General features: G+C 43.9%; 1 protein-coding gene across 5 annotated transcripts in view; it reads right to left on the reverse strand.

Annotated features, from left to right (window-relative positions):
- Window positions 1-24,477, reverse strand: part of MYO1B (myosin IB) — a 420,293-nt gene that overhangs the window by 338,951 nt on the left and 56,865 nt on the right. For all 5 annotated transcript variants that reach the window (XM_077448750.1, XM_077448748.1, XM_077448749.1 and 2 more), the window contains exon 2: window positions 18,940-19,079. In XM_077448750.1, coding sequence (XP_077304876.1) covers window positions 18,940-19,074 — 135 coding nt within the window. In that variant the 5' untranslated portion in view covers window positions 19,075-19,079. The remainder of the gene's footprint in view (window positions 1-18,939; window positions 19,080-24,477) is intronic.

Raw genomic sequence — 24,477 nt, forward strand, 5'->3', positions numbered from 1 at the left:
CTGCACAACTTCAGCAGTATGCCCAGGACCTTATGAAGGCATTCCTCCCCTCCCTGCCCCAAACGGAGCTGCAAATAGACCGTATTCACCGGCTGCCCAAACCTGCTTTTCTCCCTGACAATATACCTCGTGATGTCTTAATGAGAGTTCATTTATTTCAAACAAAGGAGCAACTTATGTCTGCTTTCCGCAAACAACAGAACCGCCCTGCAGAATACGCTCGCATCCAATTGTTTGCCGACCTCTCACAGTTTACTATGCAGAAGCGCAAATCCCTTCTGTCTGTAACTAAGGCCCTGCGTAACCACAATATTCAGTACAGGTGGGGCTATCCAGTTAAACTGACGGTCACCCACGAGGGCAAAGCTACTGTGGTCACCTCCATTGATGAGGGCCTCGCATTGTTGCGATCATTGGACATTCTCCCTTCCCCGTCTTCAGATGGCGCTTCCCCCTCCTTCAACGACCATTTACCGATGGACTGGCAAAAGGTGGTGCGCAAGAAGAAAAATAAATGAAGTCAGCCTTGGATACACGTCTGTGGATGTGTCTATGTTCTTTTCTCAATGATAGTGTTCCCGTTGAGTCCCCCAACTCAGTGTGTTTATTCTCCCCCCCCCCCCTTGAATATGGGCAGCTGTTATGCCTCTACGTGCAGGTTTGCACCTACTTTTTTACAGAACTTCGTTTGCTTGTTTTTCCTTTTATTTTTTTTCTCTCCCCCCCCCCTTTAATCCCTTCTTAAAGGATCTGGTCGGTCTACCTGTCTTTCCATTCACCACTCGCCTAGCAAGTCTCCTTGGAATATCAGAAGAAGACCTTTGGGACACTCTGGAATCATGCCTGCGGTACCCTCATTACCTTTTTATTCATCTTTGATGACTAATGATGGCTATTAATATAGTTTTGTTTAATGTTAATGGTCTCAACCACCCTGCTAAGAGGTCTTCTCTTTGGAAAGAAGCGGTTAAATTAAATGCCGATGTTCTCTGCATCCAGGAGACCCACTTCGCTGCCGACTGTGTGCCCCAATTTCGCCACAAAAACTTTCCGCACATTTTCATGGCTTCTTGTGCCAAGAAGCAAAAAGAAGTCCTAATCGCTATCAAGGATTCAGTCGCATTCACCATGAAGGACCTTCTAGCTGACCAGGAGGGTCGTTAACTTATCCTGGTCTGCGAACTCAACAACAAACCCTACAATGTAGTAAACCTGTACGCACCCAACTCTCACCAACTACGCTTTCTGAAACGCCTTCACAAGAAAATTTGTGCCAACAAGAAGGGATCGGTAGTGATATGTGGAGATCACAATCTGACGCCGGATTGCAATATGGACACTACCTCCACAGCTAGACGACAACCATCTTCACTTCAACCTCTCCTGCATGCGGAGTACTTGTTTGATGTTTGGAGGTGTCAGCACGCAAACGAGCGTGATTATTCTTATCACTCTTTAAGGCACAATTCATATTCTAGAATTGATTTAATTTTAGTTGATAAACATCTCTTGCAGGCAGTGTCCTCCTCCACCATACATGACATCACATGGTCTGATCATGCTCCTGTTTCTGTCGTGGTGGTGGAGGGGCACACTCCAGGCTCTGCGTATCTATGGAGGGCTAACCCTCGTATTTTTCAAAAACCAGAACACTCTGCGAGTGTAGCCGCTAACCTCTCTGAATTTTTCTCCTTAAATGACCAGTCGGTTTCAGATCCAATGTTGCTATGGTGTGCACACAAAGCATATATAAGAGGTGTTATGTTACAAATATGTGCAAGGCAGAGGACACAAAAACTTGACCAAATTATCCATAAGATTAGATCGTTAGAATCACTTAATAAGACATGTGCGACTTTGCAACTTGCGCAAAGTCTTGCCCAATATCGCTCTGATCTCAGACTTCTTTTGATAGAACAATATGACAAACATGTCAGATATTTCAAACTGTCCCACTACTCTTCCGGGAATCGGGCAGGCAAGTTTCTTGCCCAAAGGCTTAGAGCAGCAAGAATTAAGTCAAAAATTTCGTACCTTCTACATCCTCCAACTAAACGGAAAATCTACAACCCCAAGGAAATAGCAAACTCCTTTGCTGAGTACTATGCCTCGCTCTATAATCTAAAAAATGACCCCAACACCCCTCAACCGAATGAACATACTATAAAGGAGTTCTTAGCGAAAATTAATTTACCCTCCCTTACCCCTGATCAACTTAACTCCTTGAACTCCCCTATTACGGAGCCTGAGATTAGAAAAATCGTTAGAACCCTCCCTCTGAGGAAGTCTCCAGGCCCAGATGGGCTCCCCAATGACTATTATAGGTCTTTTCAAGACAACCTTATCCCATCACTTATAAATGTTTATTCAACAGCAATGTCCTCTGCCTCGTTTCCTGCAGAAATGCTTAAAGCATATGTAGTTACCATCCCGAAACCGGGAAAAGAACCCACTTCACCTGCCAACTTTAGGCCGATCTCTTTGCTTAACTATGATGTTAAGCTATATGCGAAAATCCTCGCACACAGACTACTCACGATCCTGCCTGGACTGGTAGGTGCTGACCAGGCGGGCTTCACTCCGGGCAGGCAAGCTTCTGATGCCACGAGAAGAGTTATTAACATTATGCAATACGCCGGGACCTGTCGGATACCTTCTCTGCTCCTCTCTTTGGATGCGGAGAAGGCATTCGACAGGATTCATTGGGGTTATACGAGACTCGCATTACAAAAATATGGATTTACAGGCCCTATCCTATCGGCCATAATGGCCCTCTACTCGTCCCCCTGTGCGCAAGTCTATACATCTAATATGCTGTCGACCACGTTTACCATTTCTAATGGTACCAGACAGGGGTGCCCCCTATCCCCTTCTATCTTTAACTTAATCATAGAGCCCCTAGCGGAAAGGATTAGAACTCACCCTAATATTGCCGGCTTTGACCTTCCACATGGTTCACATGTTATCAAGTTATTTGCGGACGATATCATTCTGTTTCTAACCTCACCACGAACCTCCCTTCCCTACGCCCATAGCACACTTATAGAATTTAGTAATGTATCCTACTATAAGGTCAACTGCACGAAATCGCTTATTTTCCCGTTAGGACTTCCCTCCCCCATTTGTGAATCTTTACAGAAAGCTTTTCCCTACACCTGGAACAAAGATGGTATAACATACCTTGGTCTAAAAATTACTGATCTCAAGATGATAGCGGACGCTAATTACGGGCCCCTCATAGACAAACTTACTAAAGAAGCCAAACGCTTGGCTACTACTGAACTGACCTGGTCGGGCAGACTTGCTACATTTAAAATGCTACTTCTCCCTCAAGTGCTGTATGTCTTCCGGACCCTGCCTATCCCGGTAAAATCGAAACATATCAAAGCTCTAAATTCTCTACTTAAAAATTTCATTTGGAAAGATTCGAGACCCAGATGCGCAAAACCTTTACTGACCAAACATAGGTCGGCCGGGGGGGATGGGTCTGGTTGACATACAGGACTACTACAGAGCTTCTATCCTTACTCAACTGCGGAAGTGGTTCCACCAACCGGCGGACACCCCTTGGTGCAGTGTCAAACGTGCCCTGAGTCCGACCAAAGATCTTAAACAGCTTCTGTTGGTTGACGCCCTACACCCAACTCCCACACATAGCTTACCTCCCACTCTCCGTGCCTCCCTGGATACCTGGAGGACTTTTTTAAAACTCCCTTTGCCATCTGACAGACTGACTACCATCCCAATACCCTTATCGACCCTACAACAGGCCATACCCAACTTGTCACTCACGAGCTGGCAGGAGAAGGGACTTCAACTTATCTCTGACCTGTATGATGGGAACTCCCTTATCCCGTTCGACACTCTCCAACTTCGTTTTCATTTATCATTTTCTGACAAATATAATCAAATTCATCACTTTTGCAGATCCATCGCTACACCCACCATTCGCCTTTCAAAAGAGGCCTGGCAATTTTATAATACTACCCCTATATCTGTTAAAGGTATCTCCTTATTTTATAATCTATTCCAATGTAAAATGGACTTTGTTAAATCACCCCCCTATCTCAAATGGGAAGCCGACCTGCAGACGACCTTCACTATTCCACAGTGGAAGGAGGCTTTCAAGTGGCTATACAGGGCCTCTAAGTGTGTGAACCATTGGGAACTGTCACAAAAGATTGCCCTGAGGTGGTATCTTACCCCATACAGGATTGCCCAGTTTGGTAGGGATGGCTCACCGTTATGCTGGAGAGGATGTGGGGAAGTAGGCAACTTACTCCACATGTTTTGGACTTGTAAACATCTCACTAGCTACTGGAATTCCATATTCCGCTCACTCTCCAGCATCACGGGAATTATCACTCCCCCCAGCCCGACCTTGGCCATACTAAATTTGGTAATAGATTCTTTTCCACCAGAATTTAGAGTAGTGGTTACCCACGTATTGATAATTGCCAGGTCTCTAATCACAAGACATTGGAAGAGCAACAAAGCCCCGGATGTAGCCAAGGTTTTTCTTACTATGCAGACCCATTATACCTATGAGTCACTAATAGCAGCAGCAGGGGGAAACAAAAAACATTTTGATAACAAGTGGAAATGTTGGACTACTTGGTATAAATGTAAGAACTGAGGGGTTACCCCCAGCCGAGTAGACTGGACTAGACCGACTACACCCTCCCCGTCCCTTCTCTGACTCCCTTCCTTACGCCCTCTATTACAATTTCTTGTGTACATAATATTCGGTGGAATAATGTTATAGCTGAATACTGATATGACTGTGCTTCCGCAGCCCAGGGATGTCGGATGGTTAGCTTTACGTATGGGTTAATATATATATATATATATATATATATATGATTCACATCCTGATACTCCCTGGTCTGCGCATCTGTTGCAATTTGCATCTGTTGGTTTATTCACATCACTGTACCGATATCCTGTAACTGGGGTTTCTGTTTTGTGTTTTTTTTTTTTTTTGTGTTTTCTCCTGTTTTTTTTTTTTTTTCTTTTTTCTCTTTTCTTTCCTTTCTTGCCAGTATGCCTAATACAATGTTGAGATCGGCATCTGTTAATTGCTGGGCAATGTATTTTCTTTTCGCCCTATGTATCCTGTATTTCTGTACACTAAAAAATTTAATAAAGACTATTTACAAAAAAAAAAAAAAAAGAATGTGGGTCTCAACTGCCAAACCATTAAATTTAGCGTTTTTAAGATAGGATGGAATACCAGACCTTGCGATAGAAGGTCTAGCCATGATGGTAGGGTCCATGGGTCCCCTACCGTCATCTTTACGATCTCTGCATACCAAGATCTCCTGGGCCACAAGAATTACCTCCTTACCTTCCTGCTGGATCCTGTGAAGAAGGCGCGGAAGTAGCAGAACAGGAGGGAGCGCATAGATCAGTGAAAACTGATCCCACCAGCGGATCCTGTGTCCATGACACAAAGTTGTCGATCTTTTTGTTGAATCTGGATGCAAACAGATCCATGTCCGGAATTCCCCATCTTTGACATATTGATAGAAAGATGGACCATTCTCCTGGAAAAAACAAGCGACTGAAGTAGTCTCCCTGAAAATTCTCTATTCCTGGAATGAAGACTGATAGGCAAGGAATGTTGTCTTCTGCCTAAGATAGGATATGATTCACCTCTCTGGGCTGCACGACTTCTCGTGCCCCCTTGGTGATCGATATAGGCCACTACTGTAGCATTGTCGGATTGGATCCGGACAGGGTAATGCCGTAATCTGAGCATAGATGTCTTCAGGGCCAGACGAGCTGCCCGAATCTCTAGAATATTGATGAACAAGGTAATTTCTGTTTTGGACCATCTTCCCTGGACAGACGCTTCTTCAAGGACTGCTCCCCAGCCCAGAAGTCTGGCATCTGTTACCACTTTCAAGGTAACTGGTAAAAATAATTTCCCTTTTTTTTAGGTCATCGACCACAAACTGAGGCTGACACACTTTTGGGGAAAAACACATTGGGAAGTCTAGAGCTTGGACCTTCCTGTTCCAAGTTGACAGGATATTTTGTAGCAGTCTTGAATGAAACTGAGCATAAGGAACAGCCTCGAATGAAGCCACCATCTTCCCAACAATATAATTTAAAGTCGAATAGAAGGATTCTTCTTTGCTTTTACCACTTGAATCAGTTCCCTTATGGAACTGATCTTTGCCTGGGGCAAGAACACCCTCTTCCGAGCTGTATTTATGATAAGCCCCAAGTACTGCAATCTTGATGGTTTTAAGGGGGATTTCTCTAGGTTGAGAATCCAACCTAGTTATTCCAGGTAATTGACTGTGGTGATCAAACTTTGGTTTAAGCAGGCTACCGACTGATCTATCAAGAGTAGATCCTCTAAGTAAGCTAGAATCATACCGTGAGCCCTTAACCTGGCTAAAGGGGGAGCCAGGACCTCTGTAAAACACTTGAGGTGCCAAAAGGCAGAGCTACAAACAGAAAATTAAGATTTTCTATCTCAAAGCATAGATATTTATGGCGATTGATGCTAGAAGTTCTCAACCTTGTAGAATGGAGACCACTGATCAGATTGACTGCGAAAAGAGCAGATATTCAAAAAATGGTTTAGATCTTCGATATCTAAAATAGATCCGACATCCCAGTTTGATTTTGGTACCGTGAAAAGTTTTGAATAAAACCCTAAACTTCGCTCTTCCATGGGGACCGCCGATATCACCTTTTGAGACAAGAGATGATCCAAAGCCAGAAAGACTTCTTTATTTCCGAATCTCTGATCTGAGAAAAACGAGGATACGGGAAGTCTTGGAACGTTAATTTGTAATCTAGAGATATTGAGGAAGCCACCCATTTGTCTTGACAATGTTCCTGCCCTTGAGAACTGCAGAAGTCTTCCCCTCACTCAAGCGAGCGGGGGCACCCCTTCATAAGGAGGTTTTAGTATTTTTTTTTTGTGCGTTTCCTCCCCCAGGGCCTCTTTTGAGCCTGGGGTTGACTCTGAGGTTTACCTCTTGAACGTGGTGGTGGAGGCCGTCGTGGCTGCCTGGAGGCTGATGCTCCTGGCACTGAAGAAGCTTGTTTTAAAAGAAAAACGCTTTAATTTTATTTTTTATTAATTATTTAGTTCCGGGGTTTTTTTTTGGGGGGGTTTTTTTAAAGGAAGGGGAGGGGGGAGGAAGGGGGGAAAAAAGGGAGAGAGAGAGAGAGAAGGGAAATTTTTCTTTTTTGGGGATGGGGAGAGAGGTTGGGGGGACCTTCCCTTTTTTTTTTTTTTTCTTCTTTTTTAATGGTAGAAGAAGGTGGGGATTGAGAGAAAGAAACCCCCACCTTATATATATATCACAAATTGAATTGAGAAAAGGAATCACGGGAGAGAGCAATAGTAAGGGTAAGATAAAATCACAAGAGGATAATTTTGAACACTGAGGTGTGGAGGGTTGGATTCCCCCCTCCTCTCCCCCCCTCCCCTTCCCCCCTTTTTCTCTTTTTTCCCTTTTTTTTTTTTAAATATCCTCTTTTAAATATACATAGATACATATGTGTATATATATATATATATGTATATATATGTGTATCTGATACATTAAGGATCGATCCGGTCGGGTACCCAATATGTATTTTCTTTTTGTTTTTATATGAATGTTGAAAACACTGAAATATTATGAATCCTAAAAGTGATCTGAAATAGTACGTATAAGAAATATTTTTTTTACTGTCTTTTGTAAATGTGGAAAACGAAATAAAAAGTATTTAAAACAAAAGAAAAACGCTTAAAAACTTCTTCTTAACTTTTGTTGGATAGCAATATGGTTTAGTATCACACGTCTGGTATTTCACTTCCTGGTTGTTACAGCCAGGTAGCCTCAGTTGGAATGAAACACGTCAAAGCTTTAACAATGGCTTGGCTCAAGCCCACCTGCTGTGATGTGTGTGATTACAGGCTTCAAAGAGAAAAAGAGCTAAGACGGCCCAGGGCTAATAGAGATGCTGCCCCTAGTGGACAATACAGCATGCTTCCTTAAGAATGGGCAGACATTTGAAGGATTATCTCTTGGCGATATCTATTGGATAGAAGGCAAATGTGGGTGGCCATGAGTGGGTGTGTATGTTTGAATGAAATGAGCACACACAGGCATTTTCTGTTTCTCTGCCCCTTTCTCTCTCTGCTGATGGTGGTCTGTGCAGGCCTCATTGGTCGGCCATCTTGAGGCCTTGCTCTGGGTGCTGAATCGGGCCTAAAACCATGTGGCCCAGACCCCTTTTATCATCCAGAACCAGCAGATGAAATGATGCGTGATAAGTATCTTTGATATTTGATTGTTGTTATATGCTCTGTATATGTAACATTGTAATACCTTTTAATACTTTTATATTAGTTTCCTAATTCCTTGGGAAATAAATAAGACTTGATTACTTATAAACCGTGTGTTTGGTTTCATAGCTAACCTTGTATTATTGTGATATCAACAGTAACATGTGCTCAGAGTGTTAATAGACTAACTATAGGGATTAGACAAATCAATACACAGATATAATAATTATTGTATTGATTACATCACTAGTAAAAGTGAATTTTTTCCGTTAGAAATTCTTTGGATTTACCCAGATTTTCCCCAAAACAACCATTCACCATGAAATGAAAAACTAGCTTTTTGCACTGCGCTTCGGCTGACCAATTTTCCAACCATTCCAAGCCCAAGCATAAGGCGTGAGGCCTGGAGAATAGAATCTTTCATAGCGTCTACTGTAAAACATAACTCCTAACTCCTTCGATATCCCGACCAAATCTTGGGCCTGCTGATCAGGAATAATCCTTAGCACCTGTTTAAACTGGTCTTTTAAGGACTGACATACACCGATCGCTGCCAGCGCAGGCTGAACCCCTGAACCCGCCAGAGAAATATTGTTTTTAAATAGGAATTCCAACTTCATATCTGTTGGATACTTCAGCATTGTCTAACAGACAAGTGAAGTTTGTAGTCACAGAGGATATAGCAGCGTCAATTGCTGGAATCCCCCATTTCTTATTAAACTCTTCCTCCATGGGATAAAGTGTTGAAAACTTTTTGGGAGGAAAAAACTGTTTATTTAGGTGCTCCCACTCAGAATACATAAGCTTTTTTTTAGTAATGAATGGATAGAAAAAGCATGAATATCTTAGGGAGGCTTTAGCAAACCCAAACAAGAAGTGGGCTCATCGACTGACTCCGATCTGGCAGCAAAAATGTGGAGCGGACCAATTCAGTGAGAGATTGTACCAACAACCCTTCTTGTGAACCCGATCAATTCGTATTAGACTCTTCAGAAGAGGAGTCATCCGCCTCTTCCTGGTCCCCTGAGAGAAATTTGTAATCTCTCGCACCCTGTGCCTTAGTTTGAGGGTCCTGGGTAATGGAAGGGGACCTGTTATGCTTAGGGTCCTGGGTAATGGAAGGGGACCTGATTAACGCATCAATCTTTTGTTCCAAGCCTAAAATGGTTGAGGAAAAAACCTCTTCAGTAATATAAACATGGGCTGCAGTATTAAGAGCAGCTGCAACACCCGACGTCCCTCACTCTGCCATCTTTTTTTTAGATGGTTTTAGGTTCGTTGTGGCTGTAGAAGTCTTTCTATAGCCTATTTTTTTAGGTGTTTTTTTTCCGACCATAGCCCGATGGACAAGGCCGAGGTACTACCAGAAGGAACGCATCAATTGCTTGAGCAATAGTCCAGCCCTGCTGCTGCTATTAATACTCAGCCTGATGCAATAGTAAATGTGTCAAAAGGAATGTCTGTATCAAACCTCTTTCATGCCCCTCTTTGCTCGTGTTCCTCCGTCAGCTTGCAGCAACAATAATGGCGCTTCTAAAAAGCACATTCCAGCTGAATGGTGGAGGATGCCAACTCTGCGCTAAGCCCCGCCCCCTCCGTTTCCTACGGCCTGCTCCTCCTCTTTTGGCCTCTGATCCCACTGGATAATTCTGTGAAGGGAAAAAAATGGCGAGGAGCAAGCCTGGAAGCAGCCAAGTAGGGCGGAGTGCCGAGGTTTTTATTATTTTTTTTTCCCCGTTTTCTCCTGTGCTCTTCCTCGTGAAGAGGGGGCGAGTATAGCCCAGGTGGGGGGTGTCTGGTAAGGAGTAACACCCCCCCCCCCCCAGACTTACCGGAGAAAAAAAGGAAAATAGGAGAGCGCCACTCAGTTAAAGTGCTTTCGTTTTTACTGAGTGGCGCTCTCCTATTTTCCTTTTTTGCCCAATGATTCTGAGTCGGCTTCACTCTGGAGAAGAGCAGCCCTCCATGACAGTGCAAGCATCTATTATCCATCTATCAAGCAAGAACCAGTGATTGGACAATTTTCACATCCCAAGTACTTTTAAAATTTTTTGTTTGGACACTGGTCTTATATTAATTTCATTCATTGTTCAAATTTTAATCATTTCATTCACATTGGTCAGCTGAGCGCCAACATCCCTTGTTGTTTTTCTACACACTTACCAGAGGTCTTCTGCTGGCTGGAGGAAAAAAGAAGCCTGCTGCTCCAGACACAGCGTGATCGCTTGAGAAAGCATGAGAAGGTATGTGCTCTATACAGCCCCCAGTGGTGACACATAGGCATGACAACATTTACTAATTAAAGGAGACATTTCATAAGAAAATTCAAAAATTTCTTAGAAAACTCCACTTACCTTTCCCGTCGCAGGGTTTTTTGTGGTAAAAACCAACAGATTCAACCTTCACCCTTCACAGTGGGTTCCGTTAAACCTTCAGGAGCTGGGGACCCTCGGGAACCCACAATCCTGGACCTGCAATAGCATCCCACCAGTAAAACTTCATGGCCTTAATATCAAAAGTGCTGGAACCCAGAATCCAGCTTTCTAAAAAGAGAAGCGTTTACAGGCAAAATCTTGTTTCTTCAGACACAAGACCCGGGTACCATTCAATTCAGCCCAAGAGACTCTTTAAATGGACCCAGCTGCATAGCTAGCCCCATCAAGGATTGCTCCAGAGGAGCTCAGCACATCTTCACATGTGACCAACACCTTAGATACTGGCGAAAAAACGGAGGTACTCCCAGAAGTGGGAAGGGTTATATAGGGAGTGGACTTCTTGTCTTAAGGTGTGCCAGTGTCCATCACCTGAAGATGGCCTATAACCCACATAGTAACTACTATGTTTCTGTGTCCTGTGATGTACAATAAGAAAAATGTGGTCGCCTGCTAGCACGGATTCTGAGAAACAAACAAAATCTTTGCCATGTTCATAAATTGACGGTACAAGACAGACTTTGTGCAATTTTGGATTCTGCACAAATGACCAACAAATTTAGGCTTTACTATCAATCACTATACAACCTCAAGCTCCCGACAGACCCTCTATCCAAATCCCAACAACGCAATCTTATACAATAACTGCAGGAGGTGGGACATCCCGGTCTTTCAAAAACGATAGTGGAGGAGCTGGAATGGCCCATAACTCTCTTAGAAATAGATGTGGTTATCCAAGGTCCCCCTAATGGGAAAAGCCTGGGCCGGCCTCTATGCCAATATTTTAATATCATCTCCTCAGACAACCTTTTACCTAACTCTTCTCGTAAAAGAGTACGTCACAGTGGAAATACTCCACCTGCGAATCTTAAAGATAAAAAGGGTCCTAAAATTCCTAAATCTGCAGGCACATCCAATACACAAACACCCATGGACACCCTCACTCCACTGGAAGGAGCTACAGGTCACTCCACACTGCATGGCACTATCCCTAAGGTCTTAAATTCCTCACTTATGTCTAATAAATACACTAAAGTAAATGAAGATCTAATTTTTTTAGATCTCAAACAACAAGGGAACCTGGATTCCTATGTCCTAAAACCTACACTAATCCCATCACAGATCCCCAACCCCACACTAACCACAATGTCATAAATTTAACTAAGTATCAGTGCTCCAATTGGGTTTAGGTTTCTGTCCTCGGCACACTAAAAGTAAAAGAAACTATAAAAGATTTATATTTATTTGCACGCAACCTCACATTTAAATTCATGTATGATAAAAACAGTACTAACCTCAATCTTGAACGACAACTTACTGAGCGTACTAAACACTTTACTATGGCAGAATTTAGGGCATTGAGGGACCTCATGCTTCTCTATGATGAAGGTGCTATTGAGGATTCCCCCTCTTCCCTTCCCCCTCCCCCATCCACCACATCCCAATTGACCTTGCCTGGCCAATTGGATATACCTACAAAAAAATTCCGACTACGCTCCCGTAGATTACTGGATCTTATGACATGCCCTACTATTTGGGCCTTTCTCCAGACCACAATTAAAGATCTGAAACGATTTCTGGTAAAAAAAAAAAAAGATCTGAAACGACAACAATGGCATAAGATTACCCCTAATCTCGATTCTGGACAGTCCCGTGCACTTAAATCTTTACAAAAACGCCCAGACTTGGTCAAACAATCAGACAAGGGGGGCAACATTGTCCTCATGACACACCACCAATATCAAGCCATGTGTATGGCTCTCCTTATTAATCGTACTTGGTATCAACTCATTGATCAATCTGTGACCTCTTCATTTCATCAGGAGCTCTGTGCCCTTTGCACTGAGGCCCTATCAAAGGGCCTTATTGACAAGGACACTTTTGAATTCCTGATTCCCAAATTTCCGATTATCCCTACCTTTTAAGCTCTCCCAAAAACCCATAAAAATATACAACTACCCCCGGGCAGACCAATTGTCTCGGGGATGGGCTCATTGACAGACAACACCAGTAAACTGGTAGATGCCTGTCTGATGCCCCATGTTCAAAGTCTACCCTCGTATATTAAGGATACTGCAGAATTGCTACAACACTTGGAGGGGACCCAGATCCCTCCAGACGCCCCACTCGTGGCAATAGATATCGAGGCTCTATACTCGAGTATTCCCCACGAGTCGGGCGTCCGGATGGCTGGATCCTTTCTATATGAACAGGATACAACCACTTGGCCCTTCAATAACTTCATTTTAACACTCTTGCAGTCTATCCTAACTAAAAATTATTTTGTATTTAATGGTCAATTTTATTTGCAGGCCCAGGGCGTCGCTATGGGGACATCCTGTGCTCCTGCATATGCAAACCTTTATTTGGGAGCCTGGGAAAGACAGTTACACTCGAACGAACGACTCGCCTCCTTCTTGGAAAATGCACTTTTGTGGTACCGATATCTGGACGACCTATTTATGGTTTGGACGGGCACAAAAGAAAAACTTTTGCAATTTATACAAGAATTGAGCATAAACGACTTTAATCTTAAATTTACGTTGTTTTTTAGATCTATTCATCATTAAACAATCTGATGGCACTTTATGCAGACCTCTATCGTAAACCGACAGCAGGTAATACCCTTTTATTTGCTACTAGTGCCCACCCGGAACCCCTGATACGTAGTATCCCCTTCGCACAGTTTCTGCAGTTATGCAGAAACTGTAGCTTAGATACAGATTTTAAGATTCAGGCTGATGCCCTACGGGACCGACTATTAGAGAGAGGCTATTCATCCACGAGCCTGAGAAAGGCATATAACAAAGTAGTATCGCGCTCACGTAATACATTACTACATTCACGCCCAAAAAATATTGATAGAGAATCTGTTAGATTCATCACCACTTACTCTGCCCACCATCAAACATTACATAACTGAAAAATTGGCACCTTCTTACAGACCATCACATTCTGTCTAAATATTTACGCTCCACTCCAGAATTAGTTTTCCGAAGAGCAGTATCTCTTCGAGAGACTAACATGTAGTCACTATACACCCTCTAATTTTTCAGACAATGCCCCAAGAGGTACATTTAAATGTAACAACTGTCTACCTTCCATTACCCATGGGCAACGTGAACAATTTACCTTACCCAATGGGGAAATATTTTTTCCACGTACATACTCAGATTGTAATACTAGAGGTGTGATCTACATGATGAACTGTAACTGTAAAGCATTCTATATAGGGAAGAAGTTTCGGGAATTTAGACAGCGTATTGGTGACCACCTTTATTATTCCGAAAGTGGTAAATTGACAACAATTGGGAGACATGTCGGTCTCTGTCACCGCTTTGACACTTCGGTGATTCAGTTTTTTATTTTGGAGGTTGTCCCTCCGGGCCCGAGGGGGGGCGATTGGGACTGCAAGATCCTACAGAAGGAAACTATGGATCGAACGGCTCAATGCAACCCGTCCCCCGGGCCTGAACGAAATGATCTCCTACAAACCTTTTTTATAAAGTAAGTTTAACTATGAACTTTTCTGTTTTTTTTTCCCCCCCCTTTCCTCCCCCCCCCCCTCTCTGTTTAAGGCTTGCCCAATTGATAATGAAGTCACTTGTATATCAGGGCACCATAATAACCCTGTTATTTAAATGTTATTGTGATTGTTATATAATTTTTTTGTATTACTCTTTACATTTATTTATAATACTTAAGTTTGGCTCACCCTTGACGAACGTTGGTGGTGTTTCTCCCCACGGCGATTTTTTTTCCCCCTTTTGTTTCCCCCCGGCGGACATGTGTCCCTCCTGGCCGGCTAGGTAATATTATCCTTTGCTGGCTTGCAGGGGTTAACGCTGGGACCTACGGGTCCGTCAGCGTCTCCCTGCGCACTTCCGCATTTGCGTTAACAGTACCGCACATACGCAGTGTGGAGGAACTGACCACATGACGTCGGACGCCGAACATTCTGCGACGTCACGACGCGTGTGTGTTGGGAAGCCTATTTAAGCGATCGTATTGACCGCTGAGTGGGCAGACCGTGCGGCTGTGTTGGAGGCTCCAGACGGATCAATAGACTTCCCTACAAACTTTTGCGTCGGTAGTCTTCACTACCAGGTATATTACTTTCTATACGCTTAACATTAGATGTTATTGTTTTTACCTGGCTCATTATGGCATATGCCTTATTTATATCTGCAGATTTACTTTGGTGGTAATCCATTCATACTACCTACTGCACATGATACCTTTATGGAACCGCAATATAGAGCCAGTCAAACACAATTCAGTGATCTTTAACTGATAGACCAATACAATTAATACATCAAGAAATTGAATCTTCTCCTTTCCTGGTGAGTTAATTCAATTTATAATCTCACACCAAAAGTGTTTTTTCCTCTCCTCCACTAGAGCCGCTGGGCCAATCCCCCATGTCCGCCGTGGGGGGAGATATTTATGGGAATCCCGCTGTGTGTAGTCCATTCTCCTGAAGTCAGGTGTGAGCTGATTCTTTTGTTCCCTCTTTATGGAATGATTATTGATTACTATGTTTATTTACATTTTGCTGTTGCTTGTCCAATTGTTTTATATTAATCATTATATTTTGTATAGATATCCTCCTGAGGAAGCGGCCATTATACCGCGAAACTAGTAGAGGAGACCACCATGCGCTTCTGAATTTCCCATTTTTTGGAGAAGTTATTAAAGACGCTATTACCGTGATATGCATAATCTGTATTTTAATATAGGTGTTGTTTGTCTTTTGTACTCTTTATATGTTTATTAAACAAGATGATAATTTTAAATGTTATTTGTTCCAATTTTCAAAAAAAAAAAAATTTTGGGGGGGGGGGGTTACCTTCAGGATTAGTACAAGCAGCTATCCTTGGTACCCTTACCCCAAAAGGACTTTTTCTTTCTTTTTTGCTTTTACCTAAGGAGGCGTTGCTGGCACATATAGTGGTTATAACTAAACCAGGTAAGAACCAGACATGCTGCCAAAATTACCGTCCCATTTGCCTGTTGAAAACTGATACAAACATTTTGGTGATCAGATTGCAGGGACTCCTGAAACCCTGATCAAACAGGCCTCATAATGGGCAGGGAAACCAGAGATAACATCAGAGCCCTTAATGTTCTTCCCTGGACCAGTTATGGCCCAAATCCCACCCCCTTTCAAATATTAACAGACGATGAAAAGGCCTTTGACAGGCTTGATTGGCTGTTTATGGAGGAGACCCTGCTTAAAGTAGTAGATCTGAAATCCTCAATTCTTAAATTACAATGTCACCAGATTTGACATCACAACTCAAAGCGACCTTTCCATTCAACTGGAAAAACACACACCGCCCTACCTGGGCACACACATATCCAGATATTAAACTACTGTACACATCAAACTTTGACACACTACATAGAACGAGACCATAAAACCTGGCAGAACCCTATAGTAACGTGGTTAGGATGTATAAAATGTAAACAAGATGATCATTCTTCCCAGAATTATCTGTTCTACCCAATCCCACTTAGGTTACACACACCCCCAGGGAAACACCCTAGCTCAGCATACACCCTACTACGTAGATGTAAGGCCTTCTTCATGTCCACCTATACTATAAGGCAATGTCTGAATCCTCAACTGGCTCCATAACGTTAGATAAAATCTGTGTCTCCCTTGAGATGTTGTAGAGCTGAAGACACATAAGGGTTCATTTTACTAAAGGCAAATCTACTCTGCACTGCAAGTGCACTTGAAAGTGCAGTCACTGTAAATCTGAGGGGAAGTCCTGAATAAAGGGGAAACTCCGCTGATTTTATCATCCAATCATGTACAAGCAAAAATGCATTTTTTTTATTTTCCTTGCATGTCCCTCTTGGATCTACAGTGACTGCGCTTCCAAATGCACTTGTAGTGAAAAGTGGATTTGCCTTTAGTAAATCAACCTCTAAGCGTTTCAAATTAGCACTGTCAGTGCACAGAGCAGTTCTGAACCTCCTGTTCTGTAGTCCACCACTAGCGCTCAAGGCTCCCCCCTTCTCCGAATGCCCCCATAAAAAGCCACTTGCTATGGAGGCACTCGTGCAGGTGCCGTGTGCATCCATTAACACAGAATAGCATAGCTTAGACCCACACCCTCTGCACTGGATTTGACTGACAGCATTTGGAGCCATTGGCCAAAGAGGAGAGAGAGAAGGTGGGGTGGAGCTGATCATCGCAAGAACCAGGAAGTGCCCGTAAATGGCATTCCTCGGTTCGTGCTGACAGGGAGAGCCAATTGGCGGCTCTCCCTGTCGGGGGGGGGGGTCTGTGCTGATAATCAGCACAGCCCCCATCAAATGTACCCTTCAGCTGCCTATCAGTGCCCAGTCAGTGCCCCATCATAACCTCCTGCCAGTGCCCAATAAAGTGCCAAACAGTGCCTACCACAGTGCAAATCAGTGTCCACCATAGTGCCAGTGTCGATCACAGTGCCAATCAGTGCCCAGCATTAACACCTGTCAGTACCTACCCAATCAGTGCTGCCCATCAGTGCCATCTTTTAGTGTCCAAAGTCACCATCAGTGCCCGTCAGTGCCAACCATCAGTGCCCATCCATTCTACATATCAGTGCCCATTAATTTTACATATCCGTGCCAACTGCCAACTCAGTGCCCGTCAGTGAAGGAGAAATCAAAATTTTATAAGAGAAACGGAAAAAAAAAAAAAAAAAACGCAGAGGTGATCAAATACCACCAAAAGAAAGCTCTATTTGTGGGAAGAAAATTGTAAAAAATTTGTTTGGATACAGTGTTGTATGGCCGCTCAATTGTCATTCAAAGTGTGACAGCACTGAAAGCTAAAAATTTCCTGGGCAAGAAGGGGTGAAAGTGACTGTTATTGAAGTGGTTAAAGCATGCTATGCACAGTGCTTGTGCCATGTCATTTGGCCCCCTGTAACACCTTAAATACCTGGCCGATCCTGCCTGGTTCTGCCCTCCCCCTGTAAATGGATCATGTTGTATCATGGCTTCTGAGCTGAGGTCAGTTTACGTGCCTCCGGCTCTTTTGTATCTCCCTCTGTCCTCCACCCCCCTCCCCTTCCCTGCCTGTCAGCCTTCACTAGCGCTGCTCTGCTCCTCTCCCTACCGCTTCAAAACTATCTGACCTTTAGATCATCCGCAATGCTGTATCCTGGTGCCTGTGCTTTATTAAAAAATAAATAAATAATTTCTACCCGTTTAACCACTTGCTTACTGGGCACTTAAACCCCCTCCCGCCCAGACCAATTTTCAGCACTGATGCACTCTGAATGACAATCGCGCGGTCATACAACACTGTACCCAAATAAATTTTTTTATAATTTTTTTCCCCACAAACAGAGCTTTCTTTTGGTGCTATTTGATCACCCCTGCGGTTTTAATTTTTTGTTAAAAAAGACCGAATAAAAAAAAAAAAAGATTTTTATAATTTGTTTTTATAGTTTGTTATACAATTTTGCAAAGAGGTAATTTTTCTCCATTGATGTATGCTGATGAGGCGGAACTGATGGGCACCGATACGTGGCAGTGGTGGGCACTGATGGGTTGAAGTGTTGGGCACCGATTGGTTACACCGATAGGCAGCACTGCTAGGTGCCATTGATTGGCACCACTGGTGGGCATTAATAGGCGGCACAGATGAGGCAGAATTGCCTCTCTTTGGGACTGATGTCCCTTGCACATAAGCCGGTGATCAGCTTTTTCTTCTCCTCACACTGTCAGCGCGAGAAAAAAAAAAAAAAGAAGAAGATTACTGAGCTTTTGTTTACATCATGTGATCAGCCGTCATTGGCTGACAGCTGATCACGTGGTAAGGGGCTGGGATTGGCCCCTTACTTCGTTCTGTGATCACCCGAGTCTCAGTGACTAGGTGATCACAGCACACTCCCTGCAGGGGGCACATGGGGCGCATGTTCAGACTAAGTCGTTATAAGACAGCCTCCTGGAAATTCAGGTCCGCGCTGTGGCCGTCATTCGGCTATAGCGTGGACGCCAAGAGGTTAAACAGCCTCTCCGAGCAATCACTTGATTCCCGACTCTCTCCTCCCTAGCTGACATCAGTCAAATGACTTACAGGTTCAGGATTCACACCGATTTGGAATAACCACAAGCTCATCCCTAGTTTTCACACCTGCTGTGGCCATTTTTTTTCCATTTTATATATTACACAAAATAACAAAAGTGTATATAAATACTCACATAGATTTCATTGTGATCAAAGCGTTTTTTGAGATTGTCGATAAAAGCTTCTTCAGTGAGAGGCTCTAAAAGCACCATATCCCCCACACCTATCATGTTGTCTAGAAGTGACGTTTTACCCTCCATTTTGGTCATGGTGCCTAGAAGAAAACAAAAAACAAAATAAAAATAAAATTAGTAGGCCTTACAGATGTAAACATGAAGTTAATGTTAACAATGGGATATTTTATCAACTTTTTGTTGTTGTATATTACACGTGGCAACTTGAAAAAGAAAACTGATAAATGTACAAGTAGCAAGAAAGGTCTGATTGGCCGCACATCCAGTTAAAATCATCTTTATTAGAAAATATTCATAAAAGCAACTCCAAATCACAAATATGGGGGAACAGCATCACCAGCTAATGCGTTTTGCACCCCCCTTAGCGCTTGATCATAGCTCACTATGACTAAAGGGTAACTATCGCCAACCAGACCTTTCTTGCTACATGGAATGCGTGACGGGCAGGGCCTGCACCTGCAAGTCTGTTAGTGGAGGTGGAACAGGAGACCAACCCTGATTGGCGTTTGCTTCTAAGATAAATGTACAGTTTACTAAATTTGTAATCACCATCATCACAATGATATAGGTTATAAATATCTGCCAAATTATATTTAAAAAAAAAAAAAAAAAGGTTTTTATTTGCCAAATGCACATACATGTCAGGTACAAAGCATAACTGCCAAATAATATTTAATATATTTTCTATACTGCTAACTTTTTTTAAAGTGCATCTCCAGACATTTTTTTTTTAAGAATAGAATGGGGAAAGGTTAGACCCTCTGTTGGATTCTATTACCGTCTATGTGCCCACTTATGAGAAATTTCCTCAATTGTATGTACACAAAACAGCAAACAAACTTGCAGTTGTCTCAATACTTCCCCACGCTATCCAAAAGTAAAAAAAAAAAAAATTATATATAATATATATATATATATATATATATATATATATATATATATATATATATATATATATATATATATATATATATATAAAAATGGCTTTACATGAAGTTACATGTAGCACCTTACTAAAAACAGCCTGTATGTTTATTGTTACAATATGTCTTCATTACATCGCCTATGAATTGCTAGGTTGTCATATGTCCCTGAGCAGAGACCGCACATGTCATTTATGTGGTGGCTGCACTTCCAATAGGAAGCTAGATCTTTATTACCTACAAACTGCAACAGAAACTAGATTTCCACTAGTTCTGCAATTGAAAAACAGATAGCAAAGTGGCAGTGTTGTATTGCCCATGAGGTTGCCATCTGAAAACATATAGCTTGAAACAAGACCTACATGTTAAAATCTGAATGCACATCACTGTCTACACAATCTGAAACACTTGCAGATTTTCCCACTTTTGTTTGATTCTAGGAATTCTCATAGGAGGATCACAATTCCCAGAACTAAATTAGGCCTTGTGCAGACTGGACCTTTGGCCATCTCTCCTAGATGCCTTTCCTCCTGGCAGCCACATTTTGGCCGAAAAAATGATTGGAGATTTGAAACACGTGTAACGCGTCAATCGCTTGGGTTTAAATTTCACTGGCCAGAATACCAGTTTATTGTAGGCCACTGAAAGGAATTAACGCTTAAGAGCTAAACATGCCTAGTGTTGGCAGGCATTTACACGGGTCAAGCGTTTTTTCTGCCATAACAATGCTGCTCCTGAACACGCTGGCAGTGGGGTTTTTTTCTGCCTCTAAATGCCCCTATAGAAATGTAAGATGACAACTTTAAAATACAGTAAAAACTGTAGCAAATAGATTGTTGACATTCCTAGCTGGCTACATACACTCCGATCAGGTGGGCTTCCCCCCAAATAGGCAGACAGCTAGCCAGGTTTGAAGAGCAAATCGACCTCATATCTTTATTACACTGTTCATGGGATGGAGGAGTACACAGGGCTGGGATGTTCCTGTCCACCGCTATTCATAAAGCATTTGATGGACTCTCGTGGCCCTTCCTTTTTGGGTGCTGGCTAGATGGAATTTCAGCCCTAAGTTTTTGACCTCAATGCACTCTCTATATAGCTCACCTATGGCCCAGATATTTCTACGAGGCTATAGGTTATGCCCCGTACACACGTTCCGATTATCGGACCACAAAAGTCGCTTTCGGACAGATCGTTCGATAATCTGATCGTTAGTACGCAGCTTTCGACAGCCAATCACGACAGTCCGTCCAACTAAATCCGAAGGAACAAACAGGAAAACTTTGGTCGGATGACAGCCCATCGTACGACAGTCGTGTAGTCAGTACAGTATGCGTCCGATAAAAGTCAGACAAACACCACGCATGATCGGAAACATGAAAATAAACCAGAAGGACACACACAGGTCACACGTTTTTTACATCATTTAAAATACGTAGCTACGCACGACGGAAGATTTTTCTAGAATCGTACGACAAAAGTCTTACACACATTTTGCACTGTTGTATTCAATCTTAGTTGTATACAACAAAATGTGAACGATCGGTCTTACGATAATCGGAACGTGTGTACGGGGCATTAGAGTCAATTCCCATCTTATCAGGCACTCAACAGGAAAAAAAAAAAAATCAAACATCATATATTTCACAGATATTTGCGGGCCGAAAAAAAAAAAAGGTTATTTAGAAATGAATCCTTAGCCATAAAATAGAATAGAATTTGAAAGGCTGTCATCAGAGCCCGAAGCCTCGTGCACCAGGGCTAAAACACTTAGAATTTCCCCATACAGTACATCTGTGTCCCCATCAGACTCCCTGCCCATTTGTGTCCCCAGCAGAGTCTCTCCATACATCTGTGTCCTCAGAGTCCGCTTACACATTTGTGTCCCCACCAGAGACTCCCTAAACAACTGTGTCCCCACCAGAGACTCCCTAAACAACTGTGTCCCCACCAGAGACTCCCTAAACAACTGTGTCCCCACCAGAGACTCCCTAAACAACTGTGTCCCCACCAGAGACTCCCTAAACAACTGTGTCCCCACCAGAGACTCCCTAAACAACTGTGTCCCCACCAGAGACTCCCTAAACAACTGTGTCCCCACCAGAGACTCCCTAAACAACTGTGTCCCCACCAGAGACTCCCTAAACAACTGTGTCCCCACCAGAGACTCCCTAAACAACTGTGTCCCCACCAGAGACTCCCTAAACAACTGTGTCCCCACCAGAGACTCCCTAAACAACTGTGTCCCCACCAGAGACTCCCTAAACAACTGTGTCCCCACCAGAGACTCCCTAAACAACTGTGTCCCCACCAGAGACTCCCTAAACAACTGTGTCCCCACCAGAGACTCCCTAAACAACTGTGTCCCCACCAGAGACTCCCTAAACAACTGTGTCCTCACCAGAGACTCCCTAAACAACTGTGTCCCCACCAGAGACTCCCTAAACAACTGTGTCCCCATCAACACTTGTGCCTCCGTCAGTGTCTCCCCCCCAAACACTGGTGCCCCCGTCAGTGTCTCCCCCAAACACTTGTGCCCCAGTCAGTGTCTCCCCCAAACACTTGTGACCCCCATCAGAGTCCCCCCCACACACACTTGTGACCCCCATCAGAGTCCCCCCCACACACACTTGTGACCCCCATCAGAGTCCCCCCCACACTTGTGACCCCCATCAGAGTCCCCCCCCCCACACTTGTGACCACCATCAGAGTCCCCCCCCACACTTGTGCCCCCCATCAGAGTCCCCCCCCACACTTGTGCCCCCATCAGAGTCCCCCCCCACACTTGTGCCCCCATCAGAGTCCCCCCCCACACTTGTGCCCCCATCAGAGTCCCCCCCACACTTGTGCCCCCATCAGAGTCCCCCCCCACACTTGTGCCCCCATCAGAGTCCCCCCCCACACTTGTGCCCCCATCAGAGTCCCCCCCCACACTTGTGCCCCATCAGAGTCCCCCCCACACTTGTGCCCCATCAGAGTCCCCCCCACACTTGTGCCCCATCAGAGTCCCCCCCACACTTGTGCCCCATCAGAGTCCCCCCCACACTTGTGCCCCCATCAGAGTCCCCTGAACAATTGTGTCCCCATCATAATCCCCCCTGAATGTGCCCCCATCAGAGTCCCCCCCCCAAACACTTGTGTCCCCATTAGAGCCCCCCCCCACACTTGTGCCTCCATCAGAGACCCCCTGAACAATTGTGTCCCTCTCAGAACCCCCTTCACATTTGTGTCCTCCATTACAGACCCCTCCCTCAACACTTTTGTCCCCCATCAGAGTGCCCCTCTTCTCTTGTATGCCCACCAGAGCACACTTATATCTGCACCCTCCTATATTTCCCCTGTGGATCTGTGTCTATTACCGCTGTGGCACTCCTCTGAAGGGCTGGCTGTAGTGCAGACCTACTGCACTTCCCGTCTCCCACCCGGCTGTTACTCGGGCATGCTGTATGTGACATGACAGCATTAAGGTCACTGAATTGAACTACGGGTGGGCGGCGGGAGGTGCAGCTGGTCTGCACTGAATGAACCTGAATTTCATCGGGTTTCTCGAGTTGCGGGACTTGCGCTGCACACCCCTCACTGCCTGTCAGTATGCAAAGCAAGCCCTGCAACCCAAGCTGAGACCGTCCCTGCAGTGAGTCTAATGACATGTGGCCCCCGGGCGGTACTTTGGAGACCCCTGCCCTAGAGCTTGGACTCTTTATTGCAAAATTGTTGTGTACATAACCATGTGCATTATGATTTACATTGCTGTAATACTGCGAGATAACCATTGCTCTAAGTGCATTTACTTGTGTAAGGCACCCAATAGGGACACCCACTATCACCACTCTGTGTGCCATACAAACTCCAGCGCCGGCAATACGTCTTAATACAGACATTTTGGGGATAGAGAGTGGGGGGGGGGGGGGGGAGCCACAAATGTGCTTTATTTGCAGATGACCTATTGCTGTTTAACGCCTCCCCCCACCACCAAGTTTAATGTCTTAACTGAAAAGATTTGGGGAACCTTCTGGCCTGGTAGTCAATCATGACAAATCAGGCGCTAAACATCAATCCATCTACTTCAACGCGTCAGAGCATCCAGTCCCGATATCCTTTCCATTGGTAACCAATGTTCCTCCCCTAATTAGGAATCCGATTGACCTCCAATATAGCCTCATTATATAAAGCCAGCTACCCACGCGTGTTTGCCAAATTACTAGAGTCATGGTCTGATGTGAATATATCATGGATGGGCAGAACTGCGTCTGTAAAAATGACAGTCTTACCTAGATTGTTATATTACTTTCAAACACTGCCCATTCAAGTCCCTGTTGACGCCATTCAATGATTCCAACCTCAAATCTTTCACTTTATTTAGGGCACCAAAGGATCTAGGATAGATGGGGCTAAAATGTACGCCCCTAAGGACCTGGGTGGTTTGAGGGTGTCCAAATTCCGGAAATACTACATTGCTGCACAGCTAGCCCAATTATGCATTATTGCCCTGACTAGGTCCCACTGGAGGTCCACAGCTTGCTCACCACTGGCAATGGATCTTATCCTATGGACC

The sequence above is a fragment of the Lithobates pipiens genome, unplaced genomic scaffold (assembly GCF_037356315.1).
Source record: "Lithobates pipiens isolate NorthernLeopardFrog02 unplaced genomic scaffold, aLitPip1_a1.2 Scaffold_22, whole genome shotgun sequence".
In the NCBI taxonomy this organism is placed as follows: Eukaryota; Metazoa; Chordata; class Amphibia; order Anura; family Ranidae; genus Lithobates; species Lithobates pipiens.